The sequence below is a fragment of the Oncorhynchus gorbuscha genome, linkage group LG13 (genome assembly GCF_021184085.1).
Source record: "Oncorhynchus gorbuscha isolate QuinsamMale2020 ecotype Even-year linkage group LG13, OgorEven_v1.0, whole genome shotgun sequence".
Taxonomy (NCBI): Eukaryota; Metazoa; Chordata; class Actinopteri; order Salmoniformes; family Salmonidae; genus Oncorhynchus; species Oncorhynchus gorbuscha.
The window spans coordinates 83,467,251-83,481,992 of record NC_060185.1 but is presented as its reverse complement, the minus strand read 5'-3'; the positions used below and the strand labels follow the sequence as shown (position 1 = coordinate 83,481,992).

General features: G+C 44.2%; 2 protein-coding genes across 3 annotated transcripts; one reads left to right on the top strand and one right to left on the bottom strand.

Annotated features, from left to right (window-relative positions):
- Nucleotides 1–266: 266 nt before the first annotated feature.
- On the top strand, nucleotides 267–9,079 carry LOC123993601 (syntaxin-5-like). 2 transcript variants are annotated; one of them, XR_006831475.1, is made up of 11 exons: nucleotides 267–453; nucleotides 5,638–5,708; nucleotides 6,020–6,075; nucleotides 6,183–6,253; nucleotides 6,458–6,574; nucleotides 6,688–6,744; nucleotides 6,854–6,932; nucleotides 7,076–7,182; nucleotides 7,254–7,375; nucleotides 7,548–7,864; nucleotides 7,912–9,079. XR_006831475.1 is itself a non-coding variant. In XM_046295939.1 (10 exons), the coding sequence occupies exons 1-10, from the start codon at nucleotides 391–393 to the stop codon at nucleotides 7,705–7,707; spliced, it is 903 nt and encodes a 300-aa protein (XP_046151895.1). In that variant the 5' UTR covers nucleotides 267–390; the 3' UTR covers nucleotides 7,708–9,079. The 2 variants fall into 2 exon arrangements, 1 of the variants encoding a protein (XP_046151895.1); XM_046295939.1 differs by having other exon boundaries at nucleotides 7,548–9,079.
- A 365-nt stretch (nucleotides 9,080–9,444) lies between these two features.
- Nucleotides 9,445–11,340, bottom strand: zgc:162144 (RD3 domain-containing protein). The gene is made up of 3 exons (XM_046295940.1): nucleotides 11,094–11,340; nucleotides 10,431–10,735; nucleotides 9,445–10,236 (listed from the first exon to the last, which is right to left on the bottom strand). The coding sequence occupies exons 2-3, from the start codon at nucleotides 10,733–10,735 to the stop codon at nucleotides 9,867–9,869; spliced, it is 675 nt and encodes a 224-aa protein (XP_046151896.1). The 5' UTR covers nucleotides 11,094–11,340; the 3' UTR covers nucleotides 9,445–9,866.
- Nucleotides 11,341–14,742: the final 3,402 nt, after the last annotated feature.

Here is a 14,742-nt window from a genome sequence, read left to right as displayed (position 1 = left end):
ACCTAGCAAACTGTCACTTGAAATGATTTGGTTATGTTACTCCTATCATATTACAGATACATTGAGAATGCCCGTGTGCATCATTGGACACGGATTGACGCCTCGCAGTTAGGAGTTTCCTTCTGTAGCTCAGTTGGTAGAGCATGGCGCTTGTAACGCCAGGGTAGTGGGTTCGATCCCCGGGACCACCCATACGTAGAATGTATGCACACATGACTGTAAGTCGCTTTGGATAAAAGCGTCTGCTAAATGGCATATATACATCAGGAGGTGTAGTGACTGTTTCCACGGAGCACGGACCGGTCTATAGTACACTACCGATATCTTTCAGACGTCAGACCCTTCCTCCTTGGCGTGCCCAGTGCAGGCTGGTGATATACAGGCGGCAGGATGACGTGCAGGGATCGAACCAACGAGTTCCAGTCCGCCTGCAAATCCCTACAGAGCCGACAGGTATGTAGGTATGGGAGAGGCAGTGGCGATTTTAGCATGTAAATCTTGGTGGGGCATTTTTTTTGTGGGGGGTGCATGCCAGCAAATCCACAACACTAAACAATACATTAACTGCACTGTAACGGTGACAAACGGTGCCCACAAACTGTTAGGGCCTACATCATAATTTTTTACATTTTTTTCTTCACCTTTATTTATCCAGGTAGACCAGTTGAGACAAATTCTCATTTACAACTGCAACCTGGCCAAGAAAAAACAAAGCAGTGTGACACAAACAACAACACAGAGTTACACATGGAATAAACAAATGTACAGTCGATAACACAATAGAAAAGTCTATATACAGTGTGCGCAAATGAGGTAAGATTAGGGAGGTAAGGGAATAAATAGGCCATAGTGGCAAAGTAATTACAATATATCAATTAAACACTGGAGTGATAGATGTGCAGAAGATGAATGTGCAAGTAGAGATACTGGGGTGCAAAGAAAAAAAGAAAAACACAATATGAGGTAGTTGGATGGGCTATTTACAGATGGGCTATTTACAGATGGGCTTTGTACAGGTGCAATGATCTGTAAGCTGCTCTAACAGCTGATGCTTAAAGTTAGTGAGGGAGATATGAGTCTCCAGCTTCAGTGATTTTTTTTTTTGCAATTCGTTCCAGTCATTGGCAGCAGAGAACTGGAAGGAAAGGCAGCCAAAGAGGAATTGGCTTTGGGGGTGGCCAGTGAAATGTACCTGCTGGAGCGCGTGCTCCAGGTGGGTGCTGCTATGGTGACCAGTGAGCTAAGGCAGGGCTTTACCTAGCAAAGACTTATAGATAACCCAGTGGGTTTGGCGATGAATATGAAGCGAGGGCCAGGAAACGAGAGAATACAGGTCACAGTGGTGGGCAGTATATGGGGCTTTGGTGACAAAACAGATGGCACTGTGATAGACTGCATCCAATTTGCTGAGTGGAGTGTTGGAGGCTATTTTGTAAATGACGTCGCCGAAGTCAAGGATCGATAGAATAGTCAGTTTTACCAGGGTATGTTAGGCAGCATGAGGGAAGGAGGCTTTATTGCGAAATAGGAAGCCGATTCTAGATTTAATTTTGGATTGGAGATGCTTAAAGTGAGTCTGGAAGGAGAGTTTAGTCTAACCAGACACCTAGGTATTTGTAGTTGTCTACATATTCTAGTAGTCAGAACCGTCCAGAGTAGTGATGCTGGATTGGCATGCAGGTGCGGGCAGTGATCGTTTGAAGAGCATGCATTTAGTTTTACTTGCATTTAAGAGCAGTTGGAGGCCACGGAAGGAATGTTGTATGGCATTGAAGCTCATCTGGAGATTAGTTAACATGGTGTCCAAAGAAGGGCCAGAAGTATACAGAATGGTGTCGTCTGCGTAGAAGTGGATCAGAGAATCACCAGCAGCAAGAGCGACATCATTGATGTATTCAGAGAAAAGAGTTGGCCCAGGAATTGCACCCTGTGGCACCCCCATAGACTACCAAAGGTCCGGACAACATGTTTGACACATTGAACTCTGTCTGAGAAGTAGTTGGTGAACCAGGTGAGGCAGTCATTTGAGAAACCAAGGCTGCTGAGTCTGCCAATAAGAATGTGGTGATTGACAGATTCAAAAGCCTTGGCCAGGTCAATGAATATGGCTGCACAGTATTGTCTTTTATTGATGGCGGTTATGATATAATTTAGGACCTTGAGCGTGGCTGAGGTGCACCCATGACCAGCTCCGAAACCAGATTGCATAGTGGAGAAGGTACGGTGGGATTCGAAATGGTCGGTGAACTGTTTGTTAACTTGGCTCTCGAAGACCTTAGGAAGGCAGGGTTCGGATAGATATAGGTCTGTAACATTTTGGGTCTAGAGTGTCTCCCCCTTTGAAGTGGGGGATGACCGCAGCAGCTTTCCAATCTTTGGGGATCTCAGATGATACGAAAGAGAGGTTGAACAGACTAGTAATAGGGGTTGCAACAATTGCGGCAGGTAATTTTAGAACGAGAGGGTCCAGATTGTCTTCCCCAGATGATTGTACTGGTCCAGATTTTGCAGCTCTTTCAGAACATCAGCTATCTGGATTTGGGTGAGGGAGAAATGGGGAGGCTTGGGCAAGTTGCTGTGGGGGGTACAGGGCTGTTGACTGAGGTAGGGGTATCCAGGTGGAAAGCATGGCCAGCTGTAGAAAAATGCTTATTGAAATTCTCAATTATTTTGGATTTATCAGTGGTGACAGTGTTTCCTAGCTTCAGTGCAGTGGGCAGCTGCACTGGAGTTTGTGTTTTAAAAATCTAGCCTTTGCTTTCCTAACTGCCTGTGTATGTTGGTTCCTAACTTCCCTGAAAAGTTGCATATTGCGGGGGATATTCGATGCTAATGCAGTACGCCACAAGATGTTTTTGTGCTGGTCAAGGCCAGTCAGGTCTGAAGAGAACCAAGGGCTATATCTGTTCCTTGTTCTAATATTGGGACATAAAGCTGCCCCAACAGCAGTCCCAACACCTTACCACTGCTACAGTTCATTCAGCCTCATTTACTGCCTTTAAAAAAACATAGCTGATAATGCTGACTTGCTTAAACAAATGTGATTTCTAATGACAATTGAGATGTGCAAACTATGGCACAAGGGGACGACAAGCGGATAAGAGGCTATCCGTAATTTCGATTAAGACATTAATGAGTGAGAGACGACAGACGTAGTCAATATAACTCTTTGTTCAGCACTTTTGAAATGTACAGCGACAGAATTCAGAACGTGGAATATAAACAGACAATGAAAGTTCTTACAATATTCAATGATTACATTACTCTTAAATAGGTTTTTAGCAAACAGGCAAACACCGGCTGCGAACAATGTGTTTACAATACCGCGTTGGTGAAAATAGACCAAATTATTAGGGTGAGGCACATGGGGTAATAACAGCTTACTACAGAACATACCATACAACTCTCCTTCCGTGGCCTCCAACTGCTCTTAAACGCAAATAAACTAAATGCATGCTATTCAACCGATCATTGCCCGCACCTGCCCGCCCATCCAGCATCACTACTCTGGACGGCTCTGACTTAGAATACGTGGAAAACTACAAATACCTAGGTGTCTGGCTAGACTGTAAACTCTCCTTCCAGACTCGCATTAAGCATCTCCAATCAAAAATTAAATCTAGAATCGGCTTCCTATTTCGCAACCAAGCTTCCTTCACTCATGCTGCCAAACATACCCTCGTAAAACTGACCATCCTACCGATCCTTGACTTTGGCGATGTCATCTATAAAATAGCCTCCAACACACACTGCGACCTGTACTCTCTCGTTGGCTGGCCCTCACTTCATACTCGTCGCCAAACCCACTGGCTACAGGTTATCTACAAGTCTCTGCTAGGTAAAACCCCGCCTTATCTCAGCTCGCTGGTCACCATAGCAGCACCCACTCGTAGCACACGCTCCAGCAGGTATATCTCACTGGTCACCCCCCCCCAAAGCCAATTCCTCATTTGGTCGCCTTTCCTTCCAGTTCTCTGTTGCCCCTGACTGGAACAAACTGCAAAAATCACTGAAGCTGGAGATTCCCATCTCCCTCACTAGCTTTAAGAACCAGCTGTCAAAGCAGCTCACCGATCACTGCACCTGTTCATACCCCATCTCTATACAGCCCATCTATCTACCTCATCCCCATACTGTGTTTATTTATTTTGCTCCTGTTGCACCACAGTATCTCTACTTGCACATCCATCTTTTGCACATCTACCATTCCAGTGTTTAATTGCCATATTGTTATTACTTCGCCACCATGGCCTATTTATTGCCTTAACTCCCTTATTTGACCTTATTTGCACTCACTGTATATAGACTTTGTTTAGTTTTTTTTCTACTGTATTATTGATTGTATGTTTTGTTTATTCCATGTGTAACTCTGTTGTTGTATGTGTCGAACTGCTCTGCTTTATCTTGGCCGGGTCGCAGTTGCAAATGAGAACTTGTTCTCAACTAGCTTACCTGGTTAAATAAAGGTTAAATAAAAAATACACTTAGTATTACTTTATTAACTACAGAATACATATCTCTCTGGTATCCTATATCATTTATGAAGCAGTATAAGACATTTTTGGACTCACGTTGTTGTGATGTGCTTGAACAGGAAAGTGGCGCGGCGGTCCTTCATGGGCAAATTTTGTCATCAAAGAGAAAGATGCTCGATTTACAATTCCAAGTTGAATCACCGTTCAAAACGTGTTTTTCCCCTGTGTTCCCAGTTGTCTTGAATTCAGTTAGCCACTGATTCCTTCCCAAACCACTCATTGTTGAATTAGCGACTTCCAACTGTTTGAGAGTATGATGTTGACAGTCCAAGCAAAGCTAATGTAGATTTAACGATGTCATTCTATCTGAGGCAAATGACCTTGAGCCTTCATGGATGGGCACTTCTTTTTTCTATTTGTTACTTTTACCCCTTTTTCTCACCAATTTCATGGTATCCAATTGGTAGTTAGTCTGGTCTCATCGCTGCAACTCCCGTACGGACTTGAGACAGGCGAAGGTCGAGAGCCATACATCCTCTAAACCCAGTCAAGCCGCACTGCTTCTTGACACAATGCCTGCTTAGCCCGGAAGCCAGCCACACCAATGTGTCTGAGGAAACACAGTACTCCCGGCGACCATGTCAGCATGCATTGCGCCCGGCCCTCCACGTGTTGCTAGAGCGTGATGGGACAAGAACATCCCTGCCGGCCAAACACTTCCCATAACCCGGATGATGCTGGGACAATTGTGCGCCCCCCCATGGGTCTCCCGGTCATGGCTGGCTGAGACAGAGACTGGACTCGAACCAGGATTTCTAGTGGCACAGCCTTAGACCACTGCGCCACTGGGGAGGCCGGATGGGCACTTCTGATATAACTCTAATCTTAGAATTGGCGATGATGTACTGTTCCATGAGTGACACACTTTTTTTTTACCTAAAAATGCGGGGCTGAAAACAGGTGGGGCTCTGCACTAAATGACGGGTCGCCACTGGGGAGAGGCAAGGGCAGTGATGTTGAAATAGCCATCTGATCAAGGCTGGGGGATACTAAACATAACCTATGGGAGATAGAGGAACCTATTCATTCCCCCTCTTGTAATCTGTCACAAATGATGTCTCTTTTAATCACTCTTTCTCATTCTCTCTCTCTCTCTCTACAGAATGGTGTTCAGCACACCAAGCCAGCCCTCAGTGCTCTCAAGCAACGCAGTGACTTCACCCTCATGGCCAAGTGAGTCCCACTGCCAGCCAACTTGCTCACATTACACAGTTAAACCACTCAGGGGTGTAGTTGGCACCTGTGTCTGATTTGAAGTTTAGTAAATAGCCAGTTGTTGCTGTTAGTTTCTCCATGGCGTTTTAATCACATTGTAGCTCTGCATGATCTCTTTGGAATGTAGGCTGTTCTTTTCTCTTATCATTTTACCGAAGGACATACTTTACATTCCACGTATGTACATGCACTAGCAGTTTCTTTTCACCGCGTTCATGTTTAGGCCTATCACTGTGATACCAATCTTGTGTTGTTTTGAACCTCTCCAGGAGAATAGGGAAGGACTTGAGTAATACATTTGCTAAACTAGAGAAACTCACTATATGTAAGTATATGTCAATGTTTATGTTTCAATATTTATGAGTGAAATAGCTATTTGGAAAAACTCTGCTTTTTTTATAGTTCTGGATATGTCTGTTTTGACCTTTTCAGTGGCTAAAAGAAGATCTCTATTTGATGACAAGGCAGTGGAGATTGAAGAGTTAACCTACATCATCAAGCAGGTGAGATTTTTTTTTTCTTATTTTGAATTGACACCGATACAGGAAAAGCAGTCGGCTGTTTCTCGTTATGAACTATAAATCGCAAACACGATGACCAGTCAGTCAGGTGGAATCTCTATGCAAGTGACAGACTTAGCTGTTTTAGTGGACGCAGTCTGTGTTACACTGCTGTGCCCTGCCTGTCTCCCACTATTCCCCTCGCAGGACATTAACAGCCTGAACAAGCAGATTGCCCAGCTGCAGGATCTGATTCGTTCACGCGGAGCGCCCAGCGGCAGACACATCCAGACCCATTCCAACACCATCGTCATCTCCCTGCAGGTCTGACTGCCAGTGCCTCTACTGCATTATCTAACTGATGTGGATGAGTAAAATGATGTAGCCATATGAAACCTGAGGCTTTATAAAATCAACAACTCCTTGTTTTGTTGCAGTCCAAACTGGCGTCTATGTCCAATGACTTCAAGTCAGTTCTAGAAGTAAGAACGGAGGTAAGATTCACTGGAACGTTCTGTCACTCTGGAACTTTCTGTCATTAAACCTTCTAAAATCCTCATAATTGTAGGTTGCCTATATCGTTCTCATTTTCTCTTTCTCTAGAACCTGAAGCAGCAGAAGAACAGGAGAGAACAGTTCTCTCAGCGTCACGTCTCTTCTCCTCTCCACGCCAACAACTTCAGTAAGAAAACACACCACGTTTACTTCACCTTCAGCCTCTAATTCCTACACCAGATCACTTCACAAATGTCTCTGTGAATTCCAATCACAGAACTTTATTTTCTCTTCCTTCTAACTGACTGTCGTTTCTCTCTCCTCTGCCAGAGAGTTCAGTGTTGATGCAGGATGAGTCCAGGAGTATGGGGGCTGAGGTGGCCATCAACATGGACAACCAGTCTAACCCTCTACAGCTCCAGCTCATTGATGAGCAGGTACAAACACTTTATTATCACCTGTATTGTGTCTGTCAGTGTTACTATAATGCTGTTTCTCTGTGGTGTAGGACTCATACATCCAGAGCCGTGCAGACACCATGCAGAACATTGAGAGCACCATCGTAGAGCTGGGCTCTATCTTTCAGCAGCTGGCTCACATGGTGAAGGAGCAGGAGGAGACAGTACAGAGGTGAGGGAGGGGGAGGAGGGCAGTATGATGGGGAAGCAGGGAAACAAGGTGGATGAGGGAAAGAGGAGTTGAGGGAGAAAGAGATGCGGTGTAGAGGGGAGAAATTGAGATGTTCGAGGTACTGCCCGGTGTGTGTGTCACAAGCCCTATGTGTGTTTCCTCTCCCATGTAGGATTGATGCTAACGTGGAGGACACTCAGCTCAACGTGGACATGGCTCACACGGAGATCCTCAAGTACTTCCAGTCTGTGTCCTCCAACCGCTGGCTCATGGTCAAGATCTTCCTCGTCCTCATCGTGTTCTTCATCGTCTTTGTGGTCTTCCTCGCCTGAGCAGGGAGAAATGATAGATAAAGAAGTAGAGGTTGAAGAAGAGGGAGATGGAAAAGTTCATTGTCTTTTGACAGGTTGCGTCACTCCTATGAAACGCTAGTCGCTTGACCAATAGTTCAGACGGAGTCATGCTATCTGACATAAGACAATGGGAAAGGTTGGGCTGAGACGAGGGGTTGCCACAGCAACAGGACAATGGGAAAGGTTGGGCTGAGACGAGGGGTTGCCACAGCAACAGGACAATGGGAAAGGTTGGGCTGAGACGAGGGGTTGCCACAGCAACAGGACAATGGGAAAGGTTGGGCTGAGACGAGGGGTTGCCACAGCAACAGGACAATGGGAAAGGTTGGGCTGAGACGAGGGGTTGCCACAGCAACAGGACAATGGGAAAGGTTGGGCTGAGACGAGGGGTTGCCACAGCAACAGGACAATGGGACAGGTGGAGTGTTATTGAACGGTCTGGGACTTGAGGTCCAGCAGCCCAAGAAATGATAGTAGTCTGCTGCCTAAAGCCTTGGAGAGAGTTTCTGGAGTGACCCTAGCAGATCTATTCTGTTCCTACAGACATTGATGAAATACCCCTAATGAAAAGGATATGCTATCGGAACACGCTTTGTATAGTATAAACAGAATACTTGTCATTATGTTCTTTGTTACTTTAAAGAATAATCCATCTTACACATTTAATCAAAAATGACTTATTTAATGGTTTGATTCTGCAAACCTGGTTTTGTTTCTTGGTAGATTTTCTTTTACCCCTCATGTTGCTTATTGTTGATTGGTTGTAAGACGGGGTGTCATCAACTTTCTCTCCGACATGAGGGCCAACACAACAGACTGGAGTTCTTGAATTGTAATAATTTCTTTCGATTTTTATTCCTCATTATTCCAGTTTTATTAAAGAGAGACTTGAACAATTCTCCCTCACTATCATTCACGCCACGCATGATTGGAAACTATTGTTGGTTTACTTTCTCTTTTTCTTTCAATGTTTCTTATTTGCCAAAAGGGTACTTTCAGTTTCAAAGAAATGTGACAAGACACCTGTGGTCTAAACTGTTTTATGACCGTACAGGATTAAAGGTGGTTTAAACTGAAGAGGACATTCCCTTCATAGCCCCAGTCATAAACACAATGTGACGAGTCAGACCCGAACAGTTTGTAACAAGTTACTTAACACTGTTATTGCAGATCTAACAGTTTAGATTGCCTGGTTTACCTGCCAGCAAGTCAGCTGGGGTCAGTCTGAATACGGTTGCCAGTGGTTTGCATCCCAAATGGCACTCTATTTCCTATATAGTGCACTACTTTAAACAGAGCCCAAGGGTCCTGTACAAAAGTAGTACACTAAATAGGAAATGTGTTGCTTTTTGGGACCCTAATTAACAGGTTGTTATTAACCCTGTCATAACCAATGACATGTCACCTGTTATGTAGAGCTGAAAGTACCCTAGTGAAGTCTTTCTCAACCAAACTTCCCTGCAACTTGTCCGTTTGGACCTCACTGCTTTATTGGGGACTGTCCTCTTCTCTTCATCTCCTCTCATTCTCACTGAGGACAGATGTTTATGTACAGGCTATTATTTAATGACCGACCAGAACTTTTTTAATAAGAAAACACTCCTATTTCTTCCCTCTTTTTTTGCCAAATGCCTTGACTTCTACAGTGTGTAAAGTGAAAATAGTGCTAATGTATTGGATAGAAGTGCATATTAAAAAAGAACAATGGGGAAATTGTGCAAAGGACTGTAATTCTTTACTGAGTAAAAGGATTATAGAATATTGATATAATGAATTGTTATAGAGTAACCATGCCAACCAAAGGACTGGAACTAAGCTATGCAGTAGTAATGGCCCCACAATAATCCACACAAACTAATTTATTATCAAGGATCTGTTGGAAAATAAGACCTGTATTTTCTAGTTCATTTTACATGCATTTCAAGTGTTAACGCATTCAGAAAATGTAATTCACAATAAAAAAAACAAAATAGTATTGTATATCTGCTGGCTAAGCTTGCAATTCTACTCTTGCATATGTAACTGCATTATGTCTAAACAGTCAGTGAATCTGCTGAGGTGTGAGCTGTCCTCATATTGCATCTCATCTTGACCTTCTCCCCTATCAATCTCATCTATTCTCTTTCTCCATCCCTCCCTCAGCCAAGTGCACTCTGTTCGATGGGGGTGATATCAGGCATGCTCATGCTCCTCCCCTTCCTGGCTGCTCTCGCCACGTTTGCTGCTCCCTCCTGCTGCTCCACCTCGTCTTCCTCGTACCAGCTCGACTCTTCCTGCAGGTTGCCTCGTGACCCGCCCAGGCCCCCACCCCTGAAGGGAGCGGGGCGGAACTTGGAGCGGAAGGTTACAAAGGAGAGGCTCTTGCTGCGTTGTTTGTCCCAGCCGGCTGACCTCATCCTCATCTCCTCGTTCTCCTCTTCTCCCTCCACACAGTCACGTAGAACCGTGCGGAACAGACGAGCCACCTCGTGAACCTCCGGCTCAATCTCCGTCACCAGATTCCTGAACCTGGGGTAGAGGGCAAAGGTCAAAATGAGTTTGCGTGATACTGACAAAGGGATAAAAGGTGGCACCAAGTTCACTTTGGAGACATCAGAACCTGTTGAGAATGATCATGAATCCATTTCCATGATCTACCTGAGACATTCAGGATATGTGTTGTGTACATACACCTCTGACACGGATAAGGTACAAAATCCCACCTAACAATGACAGGGCCACACTGAGACGGTGGCACCCTGGCACACAGGTCCTGCAGTTCTATCAGGTCTCGGGGGGTCAGCTCATAGGGTTGGTGGGTGGGGGCAGTGGCCAGCCAGCTGTAGTCAGCGGAGGAAGAGCTGCGCCGGCGCCGGCCCTCTTTTGTCACCCTTTCCAGGCGGATACGTTCGGTGCGCTTCACCATGGCACCCAGCTCCAGCATCAGGGTGTTGGTGACTAGTTCTTCTGCCGTACGCTGTCCAGGCACTTTCGGCTCCAGAGAAAACACTGCTGACCAGGGGAACATCTAGGGAGGGACAGAATTTAATCAACTTGATTTATTCCAGATGGGCAATTATTGTGAGAGGAGAGAGGAATCAGCCATGGGACCAATACAAGTTATTGAAACTGTTTTCATGCTGCAAACTCATGCTATTGATTTAAACACACTTAAAGTAAATGTTGTGTAATGTATCTTAATTGTTCAACTTTGTTTTAAAATCTTAATCAAATAATTTCTTCATTAGGTAGATAAACACGCCTGAGGATGTTACTTGATTGATAGAACTGTAAATACTGGCTTTCTGCTTTAGGTGACCTGCCTTTTTCACGACACAATGTAAAAGTTAATTTACCTGTAGTCAAACAAAAGCTTGATAGCTTACCTTTTACAAAGTCAATTATTGAGTAGTCTCCTTGTTGGTTAGAAATCCTCTTATCAAGATGCAGACAATGCCTTCATTTCACAGTTCCTTTTTTGTTGTTGTTTCTGTTGTCTTTGGTGTGCAGCTGCAAAATATAAACGGTTAAAAAGAAAATGTCGACTTTCACTCCTACACACCACTAACTGACCACCTTGCTACCTCGAAGGTCCGTGGCAGATAGGTATGTGTTCCTTCGTGATTGACAATGAATGTAATCCTGTATTAATATACAGTGATTGACAGGTCTTTTACCGGACTAACCTCATAAGCACACCTGGAGGTGTTGCTAGATGTGTCAGCCTGTACGTATCCAGTCAGCCAACTAGAGCAGCGTAGCAGCAGGGGTTACCAGCAGTTTTGTTCAGTAAGCATCTGTCATCTGTGAATCAAAACAGAGACACTGGACCTAAAATATACAGTAAAATATGAACAATATCCTCAGTGATGACAATGAGCATTTTCATGGAAGGAGGACATAGGCCTACCGTTTCATCACTGATCTGTGGCATTTAGACAGTACTCCAGAATGTTTTTGCTCAGATAATGGGCTAGAATAATGGCTCTGCTTGGATGCTGGTTGGTAAAGGAATGGTGTTGGCTTTGTCAATGATACTTGCATTTGATGAAGTTGAAATTGTAAACTTCAGATTGATTTGTATAGAACCCCTAGACTTATATTAGGCTGAGTGTGACATTGGCAAGGCATTTCTGCTCTTCCTGGAAGACCAAGGCACATACAGTGCATTCGGACAGTATTCAGACAAATCCAAATCAAATTTTATTGGTCACATACACATGCTTAGCAGATGTTATTGCGGGTGTAGCGAAATGCTTGTGTTTTTGCTCCGACAGTTCAGTAATATCTTACAATTTATATCTAACAAATTACACAACATATACCCAATACACAGAAATCTAGGTTGGAATGAATTAAGACTATATACATATGGACGAGCGAGGTCAGAGTGGAACGGACTAAGATACAGTAGAATAGTATAGAATACAGTATATACATATGAGATGAGTAATGCAAGATATGTAAACATTAAGTGAATGAGATACTGTAGAATAGTATAGAAAACAGTATATACATATACAGCCTTTAATGTGCTAGTGATGGCTGTGTAGCAGTCTGATGGCCTTGAGATAGAAGCTGTTTTTCAGTCTCTTGTTCCCAGCTTTGATGCACCTGTACTGACCTCGCCTTCTGGATGATAGCGGGGTGAACAGACAGTGGCTCGGGTGGTTGATGTCCTTGATTATCTTTTTGGCCTCCCTGTGACATCGGGTGCTGTAGGTGTCCTGGAGGACGCATAGTTTGCCCCAGGTAATGCGTTGAGCAGACCGCACCATCCTCTGGAGAACCTTGCGGTTGCGGGTGGTGCAGTTGCCATACCAGGCAGTGCTACAGCCCGACAGAATGCTTCAATTGTGCTTCTGTAAACATTTGTGAGGGTTTTAGGTGACAGGCCAAATTTCTTTAGCCTCCTGAGGTTCTGTTGCACCTTTTCACCACACTGTCTGTGTGGGTGGTCCAATTCAGTTTGTCAGTGATGTGTACGTCAAGGAACTTGAAGCTTTCCATTTTCTTCACTGCGGTCCCGTCGATGTAGATAGGGGGGTGCACCCTCTGCCAATGTGATGAAACACAATGCTTTTTTGAAGTACCTTTGGCGATTACAGCCTCAAGTCTTCTTGGGTATGATGCTACAAGCTTGACACCTGTATTTGAGGAGATTCTCCCATTCTTCTCTGCATATCCTCTTAAGCTCTGTCAGGTTGGATGGGGAGCATTGCTGCACAGCTATTTTCAGGTCTTTCCAGAGATGTTCAATCAGGTTCAAGTCTGGTCTCTGGCTGGGCCACTCAAGGACATTCAGAGACTTGTCCCGAAGCCACTCCTGCATTGTCTTGGCTGTGTGCTTATGGTCATTGTCCTTTTGGAAGGTAACCCTTCGCCCCAGTCTGAGGTCCTGAGCACTCTGGAGCAGGTTTTCATCAGGGATCTCTCTGTACTTTGTTCCGTTCATCTTTCCCTCGATCCTGACTAGTCTCCCAGTCCCTGCTGCTGAAAAACATCCTACAGCATGATGCTGCCACCACCATGTTTCACAGTAGGGATGGTGCAAGGTTTCCTTCAGATGTGATGCTTGGCATTCAGACCAAAGAGTTCAATCTTGTTTTCATCAGACCAGATAATCTTGTTCCTCATGGTCTGAGAGTCCTGTAGGGGCCTTTTGGCAAACTCTAAGAGAGCTGTCATGTGCCTTTTACTGAGGAGTGGCTTCCGTCTGGCCACTCTACCATAAAGGCCTGATTGGTAGAGTGCTACAGAGATGATTGTCCTTCTTGAAGTTTCTCCCATCTCCACAGAGGAACTCTAGAACTCTGTCAGAGTGACTATCGGGTTCTTGGTCACCTCCCTGACCAAGGTCCTTCTCCCCAGACTGCTCAGTTTGGCAGGGTGGCTAGCTCTAGGAAAAGTCTTGGTGGTTCCAAACTTCTTCCATTTATCAATGATGGGAGGCCACTGTGTTCTTGGGGACCTTCACTGCCACATAAATGTTTAGATCTGTGCCTCGACACCATCCTGTCTCATTATGGAGTATTTGTGTGTAGATTGTTGAGGGAGAAAAAATGTAAAATATTTAGAATAAAGCTGTATCTTAACAAAATGTTGAAAAAGGGAAGGGATCTGAACACTTCCAGAATGCACTGTATAAGACAACTGTCTCATTAGTGACATAAATAGTAACATCAACAACTATATTTAGATCATAATCATCGTCCTAATAACTCATACTAATAACGCCGACGCTGTTCCAGGTATCGTCGTCTGGATTTGAGCGTAATCTGAGATTAGGTCTATACATGAGGTAAAGCCGCCTCAATGCTGAGTGAAGTGGAAACCCAGCAGGGTTAGAGGAGTAACCACGTCTTCAGGCTACCCCATATAGACAGAAAGAGAGCAAGAGAGAGAGAGAGAAAAAAAGAGTGAAAAAGAGAGCGAGAGAAATTTGTAGAGAGGAGAGAAAAAGAGGGAGAGAGAAAGAGACAGCTGGTGGGTGAGATTGCTGTAGCCTACTAATGAGAGAGACAGTTGGATGGGTGGGTGGATGGGAGTAGTCACTCAGATGGCTTATAATGGATGACACACTCATGTTATGTAATCTGAACATAAGCGTTATAACATAATACTCCGGGGCATTATAATCATCTTTCAGATGCTTGTGTTTTCATATACAATGTAAAAAACAATGGGTTGTCCTTGAAGTTGGCAATGTCGGCAATTTATCAACTTGTATCTGTTTCACAAACTAGTCAGTTGGCCTAATGTGATAATATGGACATAACATGGACAAAGTTTGTATCCAGAGAAAAAAATGATCTTCCTATTTTTTTAAATGATTGTAATTTCTGCAATGATTGATAATGGAATAACTTTATCTCCATCTCTTCGTTCAAAGACTCAATCATGGACACTCTTACTGACAGTTATGGCTACTTTGTGCGAAGTTTCCAGAAAAGAGGCATTAAATTCTACAACCACCTAAAAGGAAACGATTCCCAAACTTTCAACAACAAAGCCATCACCTACAGAGAGATTAAC